Genomic DNA, 17,151 nt, shown 5'->3' on the forward strand with positions numbered 1-17,151 from the left:
AAGTGTACTTTCATTGCAACGTAACAGATGAGAGTGACTTTTGTCATGTCGGTACATCTTGCTCCTGACCGGCACAAAGAACAGCTGAATCATGTTTTGAGGCTAGACATATTTACAGTTAGCTTACTGACTTCATTTCCATGATAAACTTCAACAAAAACCTTGGCTTAAATTATACGTTTAAGGCTATTTTAGGGAAATTTCATTATGATAAAACAAATATTTAGAAACACCAGGCCTGTGGTGTACAAAATAAACTAAATTATGTTTTGTTTATCGTTATATTGCTGGGAGGCAAAAGAAGTATTTTTCTGCTCCACAGCAGTATAAATGAAAACAGGTATGTAAAAACCAGAGTTGTGAATAAACAGTGTACACTGAACTCTTTTTTTTCCCTTTATGTTTTCGTCCACTATCTTGGATGAGGGACTGCCACGAATTTCTGACTCAGTTAAGGGTTAGTGGATGAAGGAGTAAGAGCCTATTCCAGTGGTCATTAGGTGAGAGAGAAGCTCCACCCTGAACAGGTCGCCAGTCTTTCACCGGGCCAACATACATATATTGACAAACTTATTCATACTCTCGTCGTTTTGACCGTTGGGGTTTTACATAATTATTGTATGGCCTTGCCTTACAATATAAAGCGCCTTGGGGCAACTGTTTGTTGTGATTTGGCGCTATATAAAAAAATTGATTGATTGATTGATTGACTCTCAATCACATCTACCGATAAGTTAGAGTTATCAACTCCCCTAACCTTTGGAAGTGGGAGGAAGCCAGAGTACCCAGAGGGAACCCACGCAACCATGGTGAGAACATGCAGACTCCACACAGAAAGGACCAGGTCTGAAGTGAACCTTGGACCATTTCTCTGTGAGGAACCGTGCTAACCACCAAGCCACCATGTTGCTGACACTCAAGACGTGTCAGATAAATTTATTACATAATACCCACTATCTGGTGAGTCTGCAAATACGACAAAACTCTGAGCCATGTTTCATAAAGTTGTTTGTTAGTGACTCAAGAACAAACATAATACCACAAACATAACACCACCATAGTGCACCAATACAGAAACTATTTTCCACAAGTGAGCTGGTATTTAAACATAGATAGAAGGTTTTAATAATTTAGCTTTTATGCTTTGAAGTAAAATAAGTAACCATGAACAATTAAGTTTCTTATATACAATGGTGGGCACAGCTAACCAAAAAGTTAGCTTCGATAACAGCTAATCAGCTAACTAAGAGTGGAGGTGATGGTCTAGTGGTTAAGGTGTTGGGCTTGAGTCCAGAAGATCATGAGTTCAAATCCCTGCCTGACTGGAAAATCAATAAGGGCCCTTGGGCAAGGCCTTTAATCCCCTATTGCTCCCGGTGTGTAGTGAGCGCCTTGTATGGCAGCACCCTGACATCGGGGTGAATGTGAGGCATAACTGTAAAGCGCTTTGAGCGTCTGATTCAGATGGAAAAGCACTATATAAATGCAGTCCATTTACCATCTTTTATAACGCTAAACCAATAAACCACCCAAAAATTTATCGGAAACTACAGCTAACCGCTAACTTTCAGTACTGTCTCCGGTACACATGCAACAACTACTAACAAGCTGATTATGAGTTTTAACACCAGAATCACTTCTGGTAGCATTAAAAGCTACCACAGACCCAAACAATGAGTCAGCACTTCAGTCTTTGTGCCCCCTGCCCACTGCTGGAAGCTCCTATTTACTACATAGCTTGCAGCAGTGAAGCAGCTGAGAGGACCAGTGAAGCTCAACTCTACACACACAAAAAATACGCCATTATTCCTTAACAGAATATAGCAATGTCGCCGTGAGGCAGAGGTCTTGGAAAATAAAGCAGTTTTGACTTATGGGTTTGATAAAAAAAAAAAAAAAAAATGAATCCAGAAAGAGTAACTCCATTAATGTTAATTCTGTCATTTGTACAAAGTTAAAATAACACATATCTTTTAATTTTAAATAATGCACTAATTCTGAAGTTTTGTAACAAACACAGACAGATGCCAATGGGATTATGGGTAAATGAGCCTCCGCTAACACTGATTGGTTGACTCATTCATTCTATGTAAAAACCAACACGTTAATGTGAAATGACATGTGTTGGTATTTACGTATAAATGTGCTTTTGTAAAATATGCCATTTTATTCATATGTAAAAAAAAAAAAGCCAAACGTCAAGTTGCGATTAGACAACCGTCTGATATAACCAGGGTCAAAATGCAAAGAACACTGCCATCTACTGGTGCCCAGACGCTCAGACCCTTACCCATAATCCTTTGCGTAACAGTTTTTTTTTTTCATACGCCAGAGAGTTGCTGTGGTTTAAGCAACAGAATCCACGACAATTGTAAATGAACATTACACAACCAAAATGTACATTTTTATTTCTTTAGCTTCTGCAAGAGGCTGCAACATCTCTCAGGCACACAAAGGATTATGGGATATCTCAATACTTAGGGCGAATACTGCCATGAACATTACTGGCCAGTAGAGACCGTGAAAACTTGCCAAAAGAAATATTCCAAATAATCCGTGTGCTACGTTTAATCTGCGTGGAATTTAATAAATGCAAACCGAATTTCAGAGATCTTATATTTATTACTCTGGAACAAAGACGACAATAAGGACAATAAGCAAGACGTTGTAAAGCAAACAGGAATCGATTACAACTCACAGTGACTCCAATTGAAAATAATGGAGAAGCAACCTGAGTTTCTTCTGGCATTTTTACATAAAACAAACACAATAACCCAGAGAATATATTCATGAGAGTTTTAGGCACAATATATAAAGAGTTTAATGCTGTTGTCTATGTGGAGCCTGATCAGAGCGTCTCAAATGCATTTCTCCTGTCGTGACTATACCAAGATTACCCACCTGGACACAGCGTGTCCACACTAAAACCTTCAAAATTAGTGCAATACTTTAAAACTAAAACATATAGCTGATGTTTTCATTTTATAAAACTTCAGAAGTGACGTTAATTTAAATAACGTCCAAAATTAGTTTGGTTAAAATTTTAACCATAAGCTGAAACTCGGATGACTTGGGTGATATTGCCGATGAGTTAGTAAGAGCAATTATCTTGTGACCAGCTCTTCTCTGACTGCAGAGGATAGAGCAGTTTCTCCTAAAACCAGCTCTCCTCTGTTTACAGAGAACAGAGCTGTTTATCACACTGACTGAGAACTGACACCCAGTTAAATTAGTGCCAGCTGCCGTTCATTTCCAGTAAAAGTATTTTTAACTAAATTATTTTTCTTTTAACAGGAACAGATCCACATAATACACACATATAACAGGTTTGTTGACAGGCTCTCCCTCTGCAAACTATTCTACCACTTTTGTGGTGTAAGCAGTGCGCATGTTGCTTCGTTAATATTGTGGAATGTCATTCAATCCCTCTCCCAAGATGGCGGCATGAGTGACCCGTTACTGGCTACTTCAGTGAATAATTATGTTCGCTCTAGCATTCATTCATCGCTATGGTGTAAACAGATGGCGTGCACTTACCAGCTTTCCTGTATCACTGCCTTTCCAAGTAGTAATGTCGAGCTCCAGCAGATCAATGTCCAGAACACATACATAGTCTGTATGGCACAAGGAGATGATGTCAAGTAAATGTGAAGGTTCCCTTTGATTGTTCTTAAATGGTATACGCCAATTCTCCATTAACGTCACGAACATTCAATACTGTGAAGAAAACACCTGGAACTGCAGATGTACCACAAACGAAGCGAAAATTACAGCCAATGATGGCAGGCAAAACCACCATATTTTAAGAAGAACAAGAATGCTTTATTGCCATATACAACAATAATACAATAATAGTCTTCTGTATTCAACAAATACCAATTACAGTTGGACACATTCCTGCCCGCTAAGCACAGCAGGCAGCCACATCCAGCAATTGGGGACCAACTCTAGTCATCAATATGATGAAAACATTGGGCACCTACTGTATTTAATATATCCTTGACCAACAATGACTATTTTGTTTTTGTCATAGACTGAAATGACAAACATGCACAGATTAATGACTGTTCAGAAGACAAGAAGGATAGCAAAATGGGCTGAACAATGTTCCTTTTCTCTCAAAAATTCTTGAAAGGGTAGTTGTAAAACAGCTAACTGATCATCTGCAGAGGAATGGTCTATTTGAGGAGTTTCAGTCAGGTTTTAGAATTCATCATAGTACAGAAACAGCATTAGTGAAGGTTACAAATGATCTTATGGCCTCAGACAGTGGACTCATCTCTGTGCTTGTTCTGTTAGACCTCAGTGCTGCTTTTGATACTGTTGACCATAAAATTTTATTGCAGAAATTAGAGCATGCCATAGGTATTAAAGGCACTGTGCTGCGGTGGTTTGAATCATATTTATATAATAGATTACAATTTGTTCATGTAAATGCGGAATCTTCTTCACAGACTAAGGTTAATTATGGAGTTCCACAAGGTTCTGTGCTAGGACCAATTTTATTCACTTTATACGTTTCCCTTAGGCAGTATTATTAGACGGTATTGCTTAAATTTTCATTGTTACGCAGATGATACCCAGCTTTATCTATCCATGAAGCCAGAGAACACACACCAATTAGCTAAACTGCAAGATTGTCTTACAGACATAAAGACATGGATGACCTCTAATTTCCTGCTTTTAAACTCAGATAAAACTGAAGTTATTGTACTTGGCCCCACAAATCTTAGAAACATGGTGTCTAACCAGATCCTTACTCTGGATGGCATTACCCTGACCTCTAGTAATACTGTGAGAAATCTTGGAGTCATTTTTGACCAGGATATGTCATTCAATGCGTATATTAAACAAATATGTAGGACTGCTTTTTTGCATTTGCGCAATATCTCTAAAATCAGAAAGGTCTTGTCTCAGAGTGATGCTGAAAAACTAATTCATGCATTTATTTCCTCTAGGCTGGACTACTGTAATTCATTATTATTAGGTTGTCCTAAAAGTTCCCTGAAAAGCCTTCAGTTAATTCAAAATGCTGCAGCTAGAGTGCTAACAGGGAGTAGAAGGAGAGAGCATATCTCACCCATATTGGCCTCTCTTCATTGGCTTCCTGTTAATTCTAGAATAGAATTTAAAATTCTTCTTCTTACTTATAAGGTTTTGAATAATCAGGTCCCATCTTATCTTAGGGACCTCATAGTACCATATCACCCCAATAGAGCGCTTCGCTCTCAGACTGCAGGCTTACTTGTAGTTCCTAGGGTTTGTAAGAGTAGAATGGGAGGCAGAGCCTTCAGCTTTCAGGCTCCTCTCCTGTGGAACCAGCTCTCAATTCAGATCAGGGAGACAGACACCCTCTCTACTTTTAAGATTAGGCTTAAAACTTTCCTTTTTGCTAAAGCTTATAGTTAGGGCTGGATCAGGTGACCCTGAACCATCCCTTAGTTATGCTGCTATAGACTTAGACTGCTGGGGGGTTCCCATGATGCACTGAGTGTTCCTTTCTCTTTTTGCTCTGTATGCACCACTCTGCATTTAATCATTAGTGATTGATCTCTGCTCCCCTCCACAGCATGTCGTTTTCCTGGTTCTCTCCCTCAGCCCCAACCAGTCCCAGCAGAAGACTGCCCCTCCCTGAGCCTGGTTCTGCTGGAGGTTTCTTCCTGTTAAAAGGGAGTTTTTCCTTCCCACTGTTGCCAAGTGCTTGCTCACAAGGGGTCGTTTTGACCGTTGGGGTTTTTCCGTAATTATTGTATGGCCTTGCCTTACAATATAAAGCACCTTGGGGCAACTGTTTGCTGTGATTTGGCGCTATATAAATAAAATTGATTGATTGATTGAATGTCCAGCACGCAAGCAAGCGCATACAGGCATGCACACACAAAATTATCTTTGCTTTGTTTTTGATGTTTTAAGAGTGAACTGTGGGACATAGAAGGACTGAAAATCTTTTATGGATGATTGGAATGCAAGTTGAAAATGTGCTAGAGTTATTTGTTCCTCATCCAGTCCAGCATTCAGAACGGCTTTGCACTCCTGGAAAGTTGACACTGAGGTGTAATTTGTGCATGGTCGTCATGAACAAAACAAAGAACTACAGCGTCACAGTGATGCAAGCGTTAAAGCAGTCTTTAAAGAGTTCTCCTTTACGTGCAAGCATGGATGTGTTTTGTGTGTTTTACCCCTCCTCAGGTCCACACAGTCCATCTCACATTTGTCAGAGAGGTAGAGAGCAGAGTCATCCAAGATGAATCTGAAAGCAGCATAATGAAAAAACAGAATTTAAAATTACAGCAAGGTTCCTATTTACTGATATAATAAACTAATCCAAGATGTTTAATAGTGTGCGTTAAAAAATAAATTGCAAGAACATCTTTTCTCTGTACCTGAGGTGGAAGGTGGCAGTGTCAAAAATGATGTTACTGGACAGTGAGAAGGATTCTGCTGTGAACAGCACCCTCAGTGGCAAATACAAAGGTCTGACAGGAAGCAGCGAGGAATAAAGGAGAAAGGTAGAAAATTAAAATGAAATTAAACTTATCTTATTAATCACATATGATGATAACACCACACTAAAAAGTATTATTTTTAGAATTGCGCTGTGTGTACACACCTGTAGTCCACAGCACAGGTAGCGAGGTGTGTATGGAGTACAGTGATGACAGCAGGTGCTGTGTATCCCAGAATAGGATCGTCAACGACATCCAGGAAGTCTACAAGCTAGAAGAACCAACAATATTCACCTGACAGAACAAAGAACTAAAATGTCTACATGTGTTCAAACTAGATATCTGGGACTCTGTGTGAAATGTAAATAAAAACAGAATACAATGATTTGCAAATCCTCTTCAACCTATATTCAATTGAATACACCACAAAGAAAAGATATTTAATGTTCTGATAGATTTTTTTTTGTTGTTTTTTGTGCAAATATTAGCTCATTTTGGAACGGATGCCTGCAACACATTTCAAAAAATCTGGGACAGTGATTTCACTGATTACTGCTGCTCAAAGTGATGTTAATCAGTGAAATCACCTGGTGGAGTTGGTGATTGCAAAGAAAGCCTGCAGCCTCGCGGCCCTTTCTGGAAAGAGTTTGAGACCTCTGATTTAAAGTATAGTTCAGTGCTAGAGAAAGGGCTTGTATCCATTTGCACCTGAGCACTACTTCCCACCTGTTCATGCCAGCTCTGATTGGTTTGTGTCATGTAATGTCGCATGGTGGCACCTTGGAGTCGAAGCGCAACCAGAAATTCCTACAAACAGACAGAAATAAATATAGCTTAATTTCACACCTCTGTGATGTATCACAATTTCTCATGGCTATTGAGGATTTAAAGCACTACAGCTACTCTGCTCACAGAAGAAACATGAAACAGATTCATTTTATGCTGACCCAGATAGCTTCAGTAAAGTTTTTACTTTTGTTTTTTTTGTTTTTTTATGATCTGGATTAGCAGTGAGCAGTGGACTGTCTGACCTGGTATACTGGTTCAAAACTTACATTCGGTTTACAATTCATAAATTCTGTCAACCTGCTTCATAGCAAGAAAGTCCATTCAAGTGCTTGTTAAAAGACCATTTCACTGCATTACACCTGAATTATGCATAATCAAATGATGCAGACACTTTTGAGGCACTGATGTCTACCTGCAACTCGTAACAATAATTCATTGCTGCTGAAGAGTTCAGTGGTTACATCAAACAACATGAAACACATGAATTTCACATGAAAATGAGATACTAAAAGGCTGAAAAGCCATAAATTCTTCTGGGTGTAGCAGCTGTACTCTTCTGCGTTGTGTTGTGTGTGCTGACTTGTCCCACTCGCTCCCCTCGGGGTGCGAATTCACAATCTCTGGTAAGGGAGGTGGATGCTCTAACCAGAAGGCCAAGGAGCCCTATTGGCCAAATATTTAAAATATATCATAGTATGGCTTTTTGGACATACCAACAACTACTGCTAGAGAGGCACCTACCTTTACATTTCTCTGGAGGTCCAGGGTGATTTTGATGGCTGCAGACAGCATTTGCAGTTCCCTCTCCCTGCCACTTATACTGCTTACACCCACCTCTGTGGGGTAGATGGTCAGTTGCAAATGCTTTGGGGAAGTGAAGGTGGGCATCTCCAGCTGCTGTGGGATGGGCGTGTCTTCGACCAGTGCTGTAGCAGTGAGATATAAAAAAAAAAAAAAAAAAAAAAAACAACAACTGTGTAGATAATATTCTGTCCTCACATATACTTTAGCTTTTATTAGAAATGAGGAGGGAGGGGGGTGGAAGTTGGGATAAACTATTGCTTTGGAGATGGCGCACACCTCGATGGTAAAGCTGCACTCGTCTGCTCTCCAGACAAAGGTAGTTGAGGTTGGGGTCATTCTGGTACTGTGCAACACTGAATATCTTTCCATCTTCAACGTCGAGCACAATCTCTCCATGACTGTGATCCTCCTGAATTAACAGGAGCACAAGTGGAATGATATTCAAATACACCTTGCAGTACAGTGGGACCCAGATGATAAAGATATAAATATCTGTCTTCTGAAAAACAGTATTTCTGAATTTATTTCCAGAGGAAAATATTGAAGATGACCAGTACTCTGGCTTTTCTTACCAGAAGGTGGAATTTTTCAGCCCCAATCGGGAAATGGCACACCATTCTCTGTCCAGTTTGAAGGATACGACCATTTTTAGATTATGGTTAGAAGCTATTTGGCTCACCTTTTGGTCTGTCCTGGCCTGAAGACGACCTTTGCCAATGACAACTGTGAGAGAGAGGAAGCTGAGGTTGTGGTTGGCACGAGAAACTGACTGCATTCTTCCAGCTGGTTCACTGGCCAAGAAGAACTGAGTCTCATCCTCTTCAGAATCAGAGTCTAATATATTAGAAAGAAATATTAGACAGAAAGAACAGTGTAATTTTAATATGTTTATCAAGAGAGAGAAGAAGGGGGGGGGGTCCCCTTTAAATCACAAAGCCACCAAAACAATCACATTTTTTTTCCTTGTGTGTTGCCAGGTTTGATTCAACTCAAAAAGCAGACTTTTGTAATGCACTCTCAACTTTGCTTCAGTTTTGCAATTGCACACCACCATTTTTCTACTGAATCAGGCTACAAAATGTGTAATATGTGTAATTTTGTCTGAGAGATGTCCAGGTTTCTCCATCAAAGGTGCAGTTCAGCTTACCCAGTTTAAAAGCTGACTTGCAGAGCTGGAACTCGTCTTGATGATGGTGGCTGTGGATCAGGCTTTGGGCCAAGGAGGGAGGAGGGGAAACCGGCTCCCACATCAATAAATCATTGTTGATCCTTTTGGGTGAGTAGGTGCACACATCATTTCAGTTGTGATACAAACCAGAGTAACAATGCTGATACAAGAATACGGCTGTGATTCATGACAACAGCCCAAGCCGATAACATCAACAGGGAAACAACAGTTTCTGCTTCATTATGTGAACAGACTATTACGCTGCACTACTCAGCTTATTGTTCATCCAGTGATGTTCTGATAGACATCATTTGTCACCTGTTTTAGAACACCTGACAGGGTTGCGACCATTTTTTTTTTTTTTTTTAGACAGAGCAGTTTCTACAACTACTCAGGCATGAGCGCCTAGCAAATTTGGCAACTTTTTTCTCTTTTTGTTATGCTGGAAAACAAGGGGTGAGTGAGTTTGCAAGGTAAGATGGGGGGGGGGGGGGGGGGGGGGGGGTGCAGTTTGGGTGTGATTATTCAGCTCAGGGTTCGATTTAGATGCAGTCCTGTGACAAATACAAAATGGTAGCAGATTTTTCACACCAATGCTAATCTAAGAGCAGCTCGTGGAGTTTATGCCTCCATCACGCTGCCTGCTGCTCAGAGCAGAGCCGGTCAGGAAAAAAGTGCACTGTTTAGTACCAGTACTAATAATAATCATGATGTTTTCTAACTTTGGTGGTTCAGTTAAAGTCTCACATCAATAACAGCTACAACTGATGACCAACTACATAAGGAGAATGCTCAATACCTCAATACTGTCATGTTTTGACCCTGGTCCTGCCCCAGAATCATATTTTGTCCCCCAGTCTTCATCTGTTTCCCTCTCTTTGTCCTTCTGTTAGTAATACAGTTAAACTGGGGGTAAATATGAATAATTGTGTTGCAGGTCAATTTAAGATGTGCGCCACAAAATTGTCTACTTGTGCTCCCACAATTTCCAGTCAGGGGTTACAGTGCTCCTACTGGAACCCTTCCTGATAAGAATCAGAGGTACCGGTGACCTGCCTGTTGTAGATGCTTTCGAAGGCCTGTTTGCTGGGTAGGAGGATGCAGACGAGCGGCAAGCTGACATCTACAACGCACTCACTCTGGGCAACGCATTGTGCCTGGAACTGACGCATCTCCTCTGGGTCAGCTGGAATCACCATCTAAAATAGGAAAGGCAAGGAGAGAGCAATTAAAAATACAAATAAAAACAAAAAAACAAGTGATGTCTTATTTTTCCTCTGTGTGTGCCGACATACCTCTTCCGTCTCAAACATAGTGCAGTTAGAGGAGAATGGAGAGCTGGTTTTCTCATGGAATTCACAGTGGCTATCAAAGGATGCTGTCCCCAGCTCCTTCACCAGACTCAGGTTCATTTGGTCCAGCCCAGCTGGAGCACCATGAGCCTCACCTCTACGCAGACGCACAGATACCCTGTTCAAAGCAGGACGAGTGCAGACTGATTTTGGGAGACAATACCATTATGTAGTTGAGAATACTATGGTAACAATAACTGTTCACAAATAAAAAAACAAAACAAAACAAGAAAAACACCTTCAACTAGACACAGGAAAGTTAAGATCTCCAATTTTGTACTGTAAAGCAAATTAATGGTGTTTTACAGCATGCAGCTCAACATCTAAAGCTGTTTATGTTAATAATTACATTTTTGCATGATTGTAATATCCTTATGATAGCTACCACTGACCTGGGAAAAGAGTCATGGCTCTTCTTGACTCTGATACAGGGAAAGGAGCCTCCTTCCCAGCCCTCGTACAACCCTGGTGAGAAATAAAATACATGTCCATTCTGTCTGTGCTGTCACAGAACAAATGAAATTTGTTCCAAATGTTGACAGGACAGAACTACATTGAATAATAAAGTCTAACATTAGACATTATTAGACTTCATGACTGGATTGCTAAAAAGATGCACATGTCCTCATTTCATCAATCCATAGGGAGTTTAACTTTATTGACATTTCCATATATTCATGCAAAACAATCATAAAAACAGATCAGAATTCAGATAAAACTACCAAACCTGCTCCCTGGTATCATATATTATCACCTTTTCCACAATGACAGTCTGCGTCATTTTACTGCAGACCGGCAGTGGCTGAATGACATCTAGACCCCCCAGAGTTTGGAAACTGGTCATACTGTGTAAGTACCACTTTATTTGAATTAAGTATGGAGTAGCTTTAATACAGCTACATTCAGTCTTAAAAATCACTGCCAAAAAAGGCAGCAAACAACAGTAAAAAAAAAAGTGGTATTTTGTTGTATGAAAGTTAACTTGACAGTGCTTTTGCTTGCCAGACCAATGAACTTTGGGCTATTTATTGCTGCAGGCTGTTTCACTTCACGACTGATCCATCACCGAGCATATAGCATGTGTGTTCTTACCGTGTAGGTCTGTAAAAGATGCCTGAAGTAACTGAGTGAGGCAGGGAGCCCAAGTCTGTCCCGGGACGGTCTGCTCAGGCTGGAGGTTCGGTGCCTCCTGGTGTTTCAGCTCCAGTTCTGTCAGCTCCAGCACCAAGGTCTCCTGCCGCACCGCCCTCTGAGGAGGAGGACGACGCTTTGGAAGGGGCCGTAAGTCAGGGATAGGGAAACGAAGCCTGAACACTGCGTGAGGGGACAGGAGGGAGAAAGAGGAGCACAGCTCACTGCTCTGAGTCTGGGAAACAGAAAAAAAAAAGAGAAAAAGAAATAATTGATAAAACAAAGGTATAAGAAATGAATATGACATAAATAAAGCTTTATAAAAAGCTGTCAAAAGCTGACATTCACAAATTGTAAAACAACATTTTATTAAATATGTATTCTGCCTATCCTTATGATTTATTTTATTACACTTTGCAGATGCCTCGCCTACATCTGGAGAAGAAATACTGTGATGAAGTTCAACATGAGGTTGATCAGGTTGTTTAGGGTGTCATTGACACAGGTCACAGGATTCCTTATGTGGATTTCTGCTTGCTGCGTGAGACGCACCCGATGAGCTGGTCTGGACCCTGCACACACTAGGGGAGACTGTGTTGAACCACCTTCTATTTGGGTCTCTACCGTTTTATCTGAGAGAAATCTGATAGATGTCACTGAAGGAGTGTTTATCTAATGAGGAGAAAGACAAAAGATGTGGCTTCAGTGAGCTACAACATATAGTTCTATAGTACTATATAGTGCTATAGTACTATAGTTCTCTTAGAAAGACTGAGTTGCTCAAGAAAAGTGTGAAACTGTGAACAGCTTCATTGACTTTCAAAACTATTCAGAACAATATGTGCTAAATACATCAAATCCAATTTGATATACTCTTACATACTGTTTTAAGATTTTACTTTCAAATCTGATTCAAACATTCACTATCTGCATATACCTGACTGAAAGGTTTTGAGTTTTCTGTTCCATTAAATATACTTAGTCTATTAGCACTTATATTTTCTTCGATATTACACTTGCACACAGTGGAAAGCAAGCACATTAATGTCAATCCATTGTATATGCTTGTCTCAGCTCGGCTATGCACCAAGAAGAGGGAAAAAAAATAAATCACATCCTCAATCCAAGCTGCTTCTTAATGTGTCCATTTATTTATTTTAATTTAGTAAAGTGATATTTTTTTTTATGTCTGATGTCTCAGTGCAGAATTGTATTAGTAAAACAATGACAGAGTAATAATGACAGTGATATTTATATATCACTTATATATATCACATTAATATATATAAAGAAAAAAAGGTTTTAAAAAAATGTCTTAAGGGAACCTTTCCGCTAACGGGAGGGGGGGGGGGGTGTTCTGGCTATGTCCTTCTAAACAAGGAAAAATAAAATAACTAAAGAACAACACAAAGATGAGAAATGGGAAGATGTCATTTATTTTGTGAGGAAATCGCTACGTGACTGACTGGGAGGAAGGTTATATCATATGCGCTCTCCATCAGAAATAGAGTTGGTGTGTTTTTGAAGTGACATGAAACATCTGCTGTGAGCGCCTCTTACCCCCGTGACTATTTGCTCCACACTTGCAGGCATAATGAGCGCACACATATGTGATGACTCTGGTTTAATTAACAGATACTGTTTAATAAAAAAAAAAGCCTTTTGATTGAATTCCATCGGATTGGAACATCTCTATGTAAAAGAAAAATATTACTTCCTAGGTGTACAGCTTGGAATATGACAACACAAAGACAGTTGAAAATAATCAGGCATAAAAAAAATAACTGTAGAAACCCAATTTTCTTATGAATTGCACAAGGCAACGGAAATAAAATATGAACGTTTATCACCTAAATTATGTATTTCTAAACAAGTGGCCACACCTTTTACCTATTTATTGTTTAATAATATAATTTTTATTTTCATTATAGATGCAGTAAATGTTCAGTAAAAATGCAGTAAAAATTCACTTTCCTCCAGCTGTAATTACAAATATAGTGACCTGAACAATAGCAGGCCTTGCGTCCGCTATAAGGATTTCATCTCTCTCTTGCTAACCTGAGTATGTGCAGCTCCAGCACTTTGTGTGGGACAGTGGTTGAAGGCTTTGCTGAGGTTCCCCAGGCGATTAATGATGTCCAGGTCCAGCTCAGCACTCAGCTCTGCCAGCTCCACCCGCACTACGCTGTCGTGGCGCACGACCCTCTGTTTGCCCTGCCATCATACACTCACAATAATAAGAAAACTGGTGCCTCTGCATCCTCTGTACATCAAGTAAGATTTATAAATAAAGATTAAAATAGGATATGAAAGCAGCTTTTTCTTGCACTGTATCTATTGCTCTAAATCAACCGTAGGTGTGAGTGAGCGTGTGAATATATTTGTTTGTCTATATGTGGGCCGTGTCTTTCGCCCAGTCATCGCTGGGACAGGCTCCAGCACCCCGGTGATCCTGAAATGGAATAAGCGAGTATAAAAAAAAATGAATAAACGATTCTGTCTCATCAACTCCACTGGTTGAGTGGTGTCAGCTGAGCGCATTAGATTTTAATTGAATGTATATACTTTAACTTTTACTGTATTTTATAATGGGTTTGATATTTAATTTTTTGTGCCATTTAATTTATTAATTATTTTATTTATGGTCATTTTGATGTGTAAATGTTGATGTAAAAGCACTGAAGTGTTACACAAATAAAGTTATTTTCACTACTACAATAAAATGCAATCCATGGTAGAAGTGAAAACATGTAAGTAAACAAACAAGCAAATTAAGTTGAATTTGGGTATAACAAAAGACACATGGAAAATAAGGCACGTACAGGATATGATTTTTGAGTGTACTTGCCTTACGCTGGTGTTTTTCAGTGACGCTGTAGTGTAGCTGAGCACACGGCCTGGCTGCAGCTCCAACACTGAACAGACCCGCTTTCTGGAACTGGAGTAACTATGATAAACAGGAAGACAGGGAGAGAGAGGCACAATCTAGATTCAGACTATAAGCAATATTTCTATATGACAGACGTCAGTGGCATCAAATCTAAAAAAAGTTACATGTTTCCTGTAACTTCTCATGTAACTTTTACCTCGAATTGTATATTAGCAAGAATTTATTTTTTTAAGATCATGACAAAAATATGAACATGTGAAGTCAGTCTGCAAGACAGTGTGCTGAAGAGGCTCATGGAAGGCCACAGAGAAAATCTCCACCTCGCTGTGCTGAGGCTTCTCGTCCTCCCACAGACACTCTAACAGTTCCAGTCTGCTGAAAGAGAGGTCAGAGGTCACGGACCGCTTGATGCGTCTCCCACTCCGCATTTCACAGGCAACCTGTACAGCTGCTCCTGTCATTCTGAGAGAAATTAAAGAAGAAAAGAGAAAGTCACACTAAATAAGGAAAACAGACATTATCTGTGTGTGTGCATTTATGATTATGCATTTTATGGTAAGGTATATAACCTCTGGACTCAACATAATCACAAGTAACCACTACAGGTAGTGGGTAGCAACAGCGCAGAGCACAGGGTACACAAACATTGTTTTGGCAGTGGAAAGAGCATGAACCTAATGTGCATTTTGTTTTTTGATGATGATGGGAGAAAGAGAGAACCCACGCATAAATTGGCAGAACATGCAAACAGCGAGGAACTGGCCTTTTGGTGGGGAACTAAAGAAGAGAATGAATTAAGGCTAGAAAACACAATGGTCTAAAATTACATTCCTACATGTTAAGCACACAGAAATCCAAATAATGCAGTAATTTACATAATATAAAATGATGCAAACATTTCAAACATATGGTGGTTTCATTCTCAAGGAACAGCACCTCTCAAAAAAAGCTCATTCCTCAAAATCTGTCTATCACTTTGAGTTATGGGGCCCTATCTTTAATATAAACGATGTACAGTCTAAAGTGCGAGTACATGTGGAAGGTGTCCAACTCTACTTTGCTATTTACAATGTGTGTAATCTGACCCCAAAGTAGGATGCAGGGTGCAAAGGGGTTGTATTTTGTCACTTTAGTCATGTGCATGTTTTGCAGATAGGATGAATTCAATCAGTTTCATCTGTCATTAAAATGCTATAAATGATTCAGCGGCACTAGAGGTCGCACTAGTACCAGCACCTCAGACCAAAACACCTGTTTCGCTTCTGCCATTCTTTCCCAACTCCCTTCCACATTCTTCTGGATCAAGAAGGACGAAGTCAGTTGGAGCTAATTTTCAGTTCGTAGTGCTCTCCATCTGTGAAATGCCAGATCTTAATTGATTCTGGTCCAAACACTTTGTTGGTCAGAAACACTCTTCACCTCTGAACATAGTTTCTCAGGAGGAAGAATTTCAGGAAAGTTGCTACTATCCACCATTTTGAATGTAGATGTGCTATGTGGGCACTCACTGCAGTCTCTTTATAATGGTTTCACAGGGAGGGACATAGATACACTACACATGCATACACAAGACTCACAAGCACTCAATGTGCATAAGTGGCCTAATGAAAACAAGGAAGAGGAACAGCTCAGATTACAACACACAGCGTGTTGCTTCATTCTCTGCCAACACACCACAACATCTTTACACAGAAAAGAGTTGTCAGCTGCTTTAACAATGTATAAAGTGCCATGAACAGCACCTTTAAGTGGCAGGTGCACAAGAAACTGGCACATTGTTAGTTAGATAGAAAACTCAGCAGTGAGAGGTTTTGCGGCGAGGAAAGGGTTCTGCACGCAAAATGTCAAACAGCAGAGTTCCACCCCATACCCGCTGCACCTGTACAAATATGACCAATCCCATCTTAGTGCTCCTTATCTGAAAATATGGGGAGGAAGAAAACTAATGTAAAAATATGAATACAGATACTGACAGGCCAAAAACAACTCTGAGTGATTCCGCTCAAGTAAGATCACCAAACAAATGGCTCGCTAAATTGGCAACAGTTTCTAATACTCTGTGCTGAAATTAAGTTAGGTTGAAAGAAATGCCTGGAGAAATTTAAACATATAAATGACAGAAGATATATTTTTTTATACCTGAGATGGGAGTGTGGGCAGGCCCTGGCGAAGCTCTCTCTCAGATGATTGAAGTCTCTCTTGCTGAACACGCTGTCCTTGAATAAGGCTAGTTTCTCAAAGAACTGTTGAGACACCTGTGCAAATGATGATGTTCCATCAGGTTCAGAGGGCAAATCCTCTTGCAACAGGGTCAGTGTGAGCCCACCAAGTGTCAGTTGCAGCAAAGCGTCAGGCTTCAGCAGCTCTGTCTGTCCACTGTATGAGCGTCCTGCAAGAGAAAAGGACCACAGTTCACTGCATCACTTGTAGGCCTCAATGATAAAGGTGCGTTTACACATAACCAAGACGCGTTACGAATGTCATTTTTCTGTCATTCGTGACACATTCCTGACATTCTTAATGTGACTTAACTCATCTGAATAGCTTTCTTAATAGTGTGTGTTGGTGCGT

General features: G+C 40.0%; 1 protein-coding gene across 2 annotated transcripts in view; it reads right to left on the minus strand.

The window, feature by feature from the left end:
• atg2a (autophagy related 2A) overlaps positions 1-17,151 on the minus strand; it is a 59,635-nt gene that overhangs the window by 17,106 nt on the left and 25,378 nt on the right. For both annotated transcript variants that reach the window (XM_034180909.1, XM_034180908.1), the window contains exons 11-27: positions 16,720-16,969; positions 14,901-15,042; positions 14,539-14,637; positions 13,749-13,904; positions 11,652-11,925; positions 10,952-11,024; positions 10,503-10,677; positions 10,264-10,406; positions 9,187-9,308; positions 8,719-8,873; positions 8,316-8,448; positions 7,977-8,161; positions 7,173-7,253; positions 6,611-6,717; positions 6,384-6,476; positions 6,180-6,250; positions 3,538-3,614 (exon numbers count right to left, since the gene is read on the minus strand). In XM_034180909.1, coding sequence (XP_034036800.1) covers positions 3,538-3,614; positions 6,180-6,250; positions 6,384-6,476; positions 6,611-6,717; positions 7,173-7,253; positions 7,977-8,161; positions 8,316-8,448; positions 8,719-8,873; positions 9,187-9,308; positions 10,264-10,406; positions 10,503-10,677; positions 10,952-11,024; positions 11,652-11,925; positions 13,749-13,904; positions 14,539-14,637; positions 14,901-15,042; positions 16,720-16,969 — 2,336 coding nt within the window. The remainder of the gene's footprint in view (positions 1-3,537; positions 3,615-6,179; positions 6,251-6,383; positions 6,477-6,610; positions 6,718-7,172; positions 7,254-7,976; positions 8,162-8,315; positions 8,449-8,718; positions 8,874-9,186; positions 9,309-10,263; positions 10,407-10,502; positions 10,678-10,951; positions 11,025-11,651; positions 11,926-13,748; positions 13,905-14,538; positions 14,638-14,900; positions 15,043-16,719; positions 16,970-17,151) is intronic.

This window comes from Thalassophryne amazonica, chromosome 11 (genome assembly GCF_902500255.1).
Source record: "Thalassophryne amazonica chromosome 11, fThaAma1.1, whole genome shotgun sequence".
NCBI lineage: Eukaryota > Metazoa > Chordata > Actinopteri > Batrachoidiformes > Batrachoididae > Thalassophryne > Thalassophryne amazonica.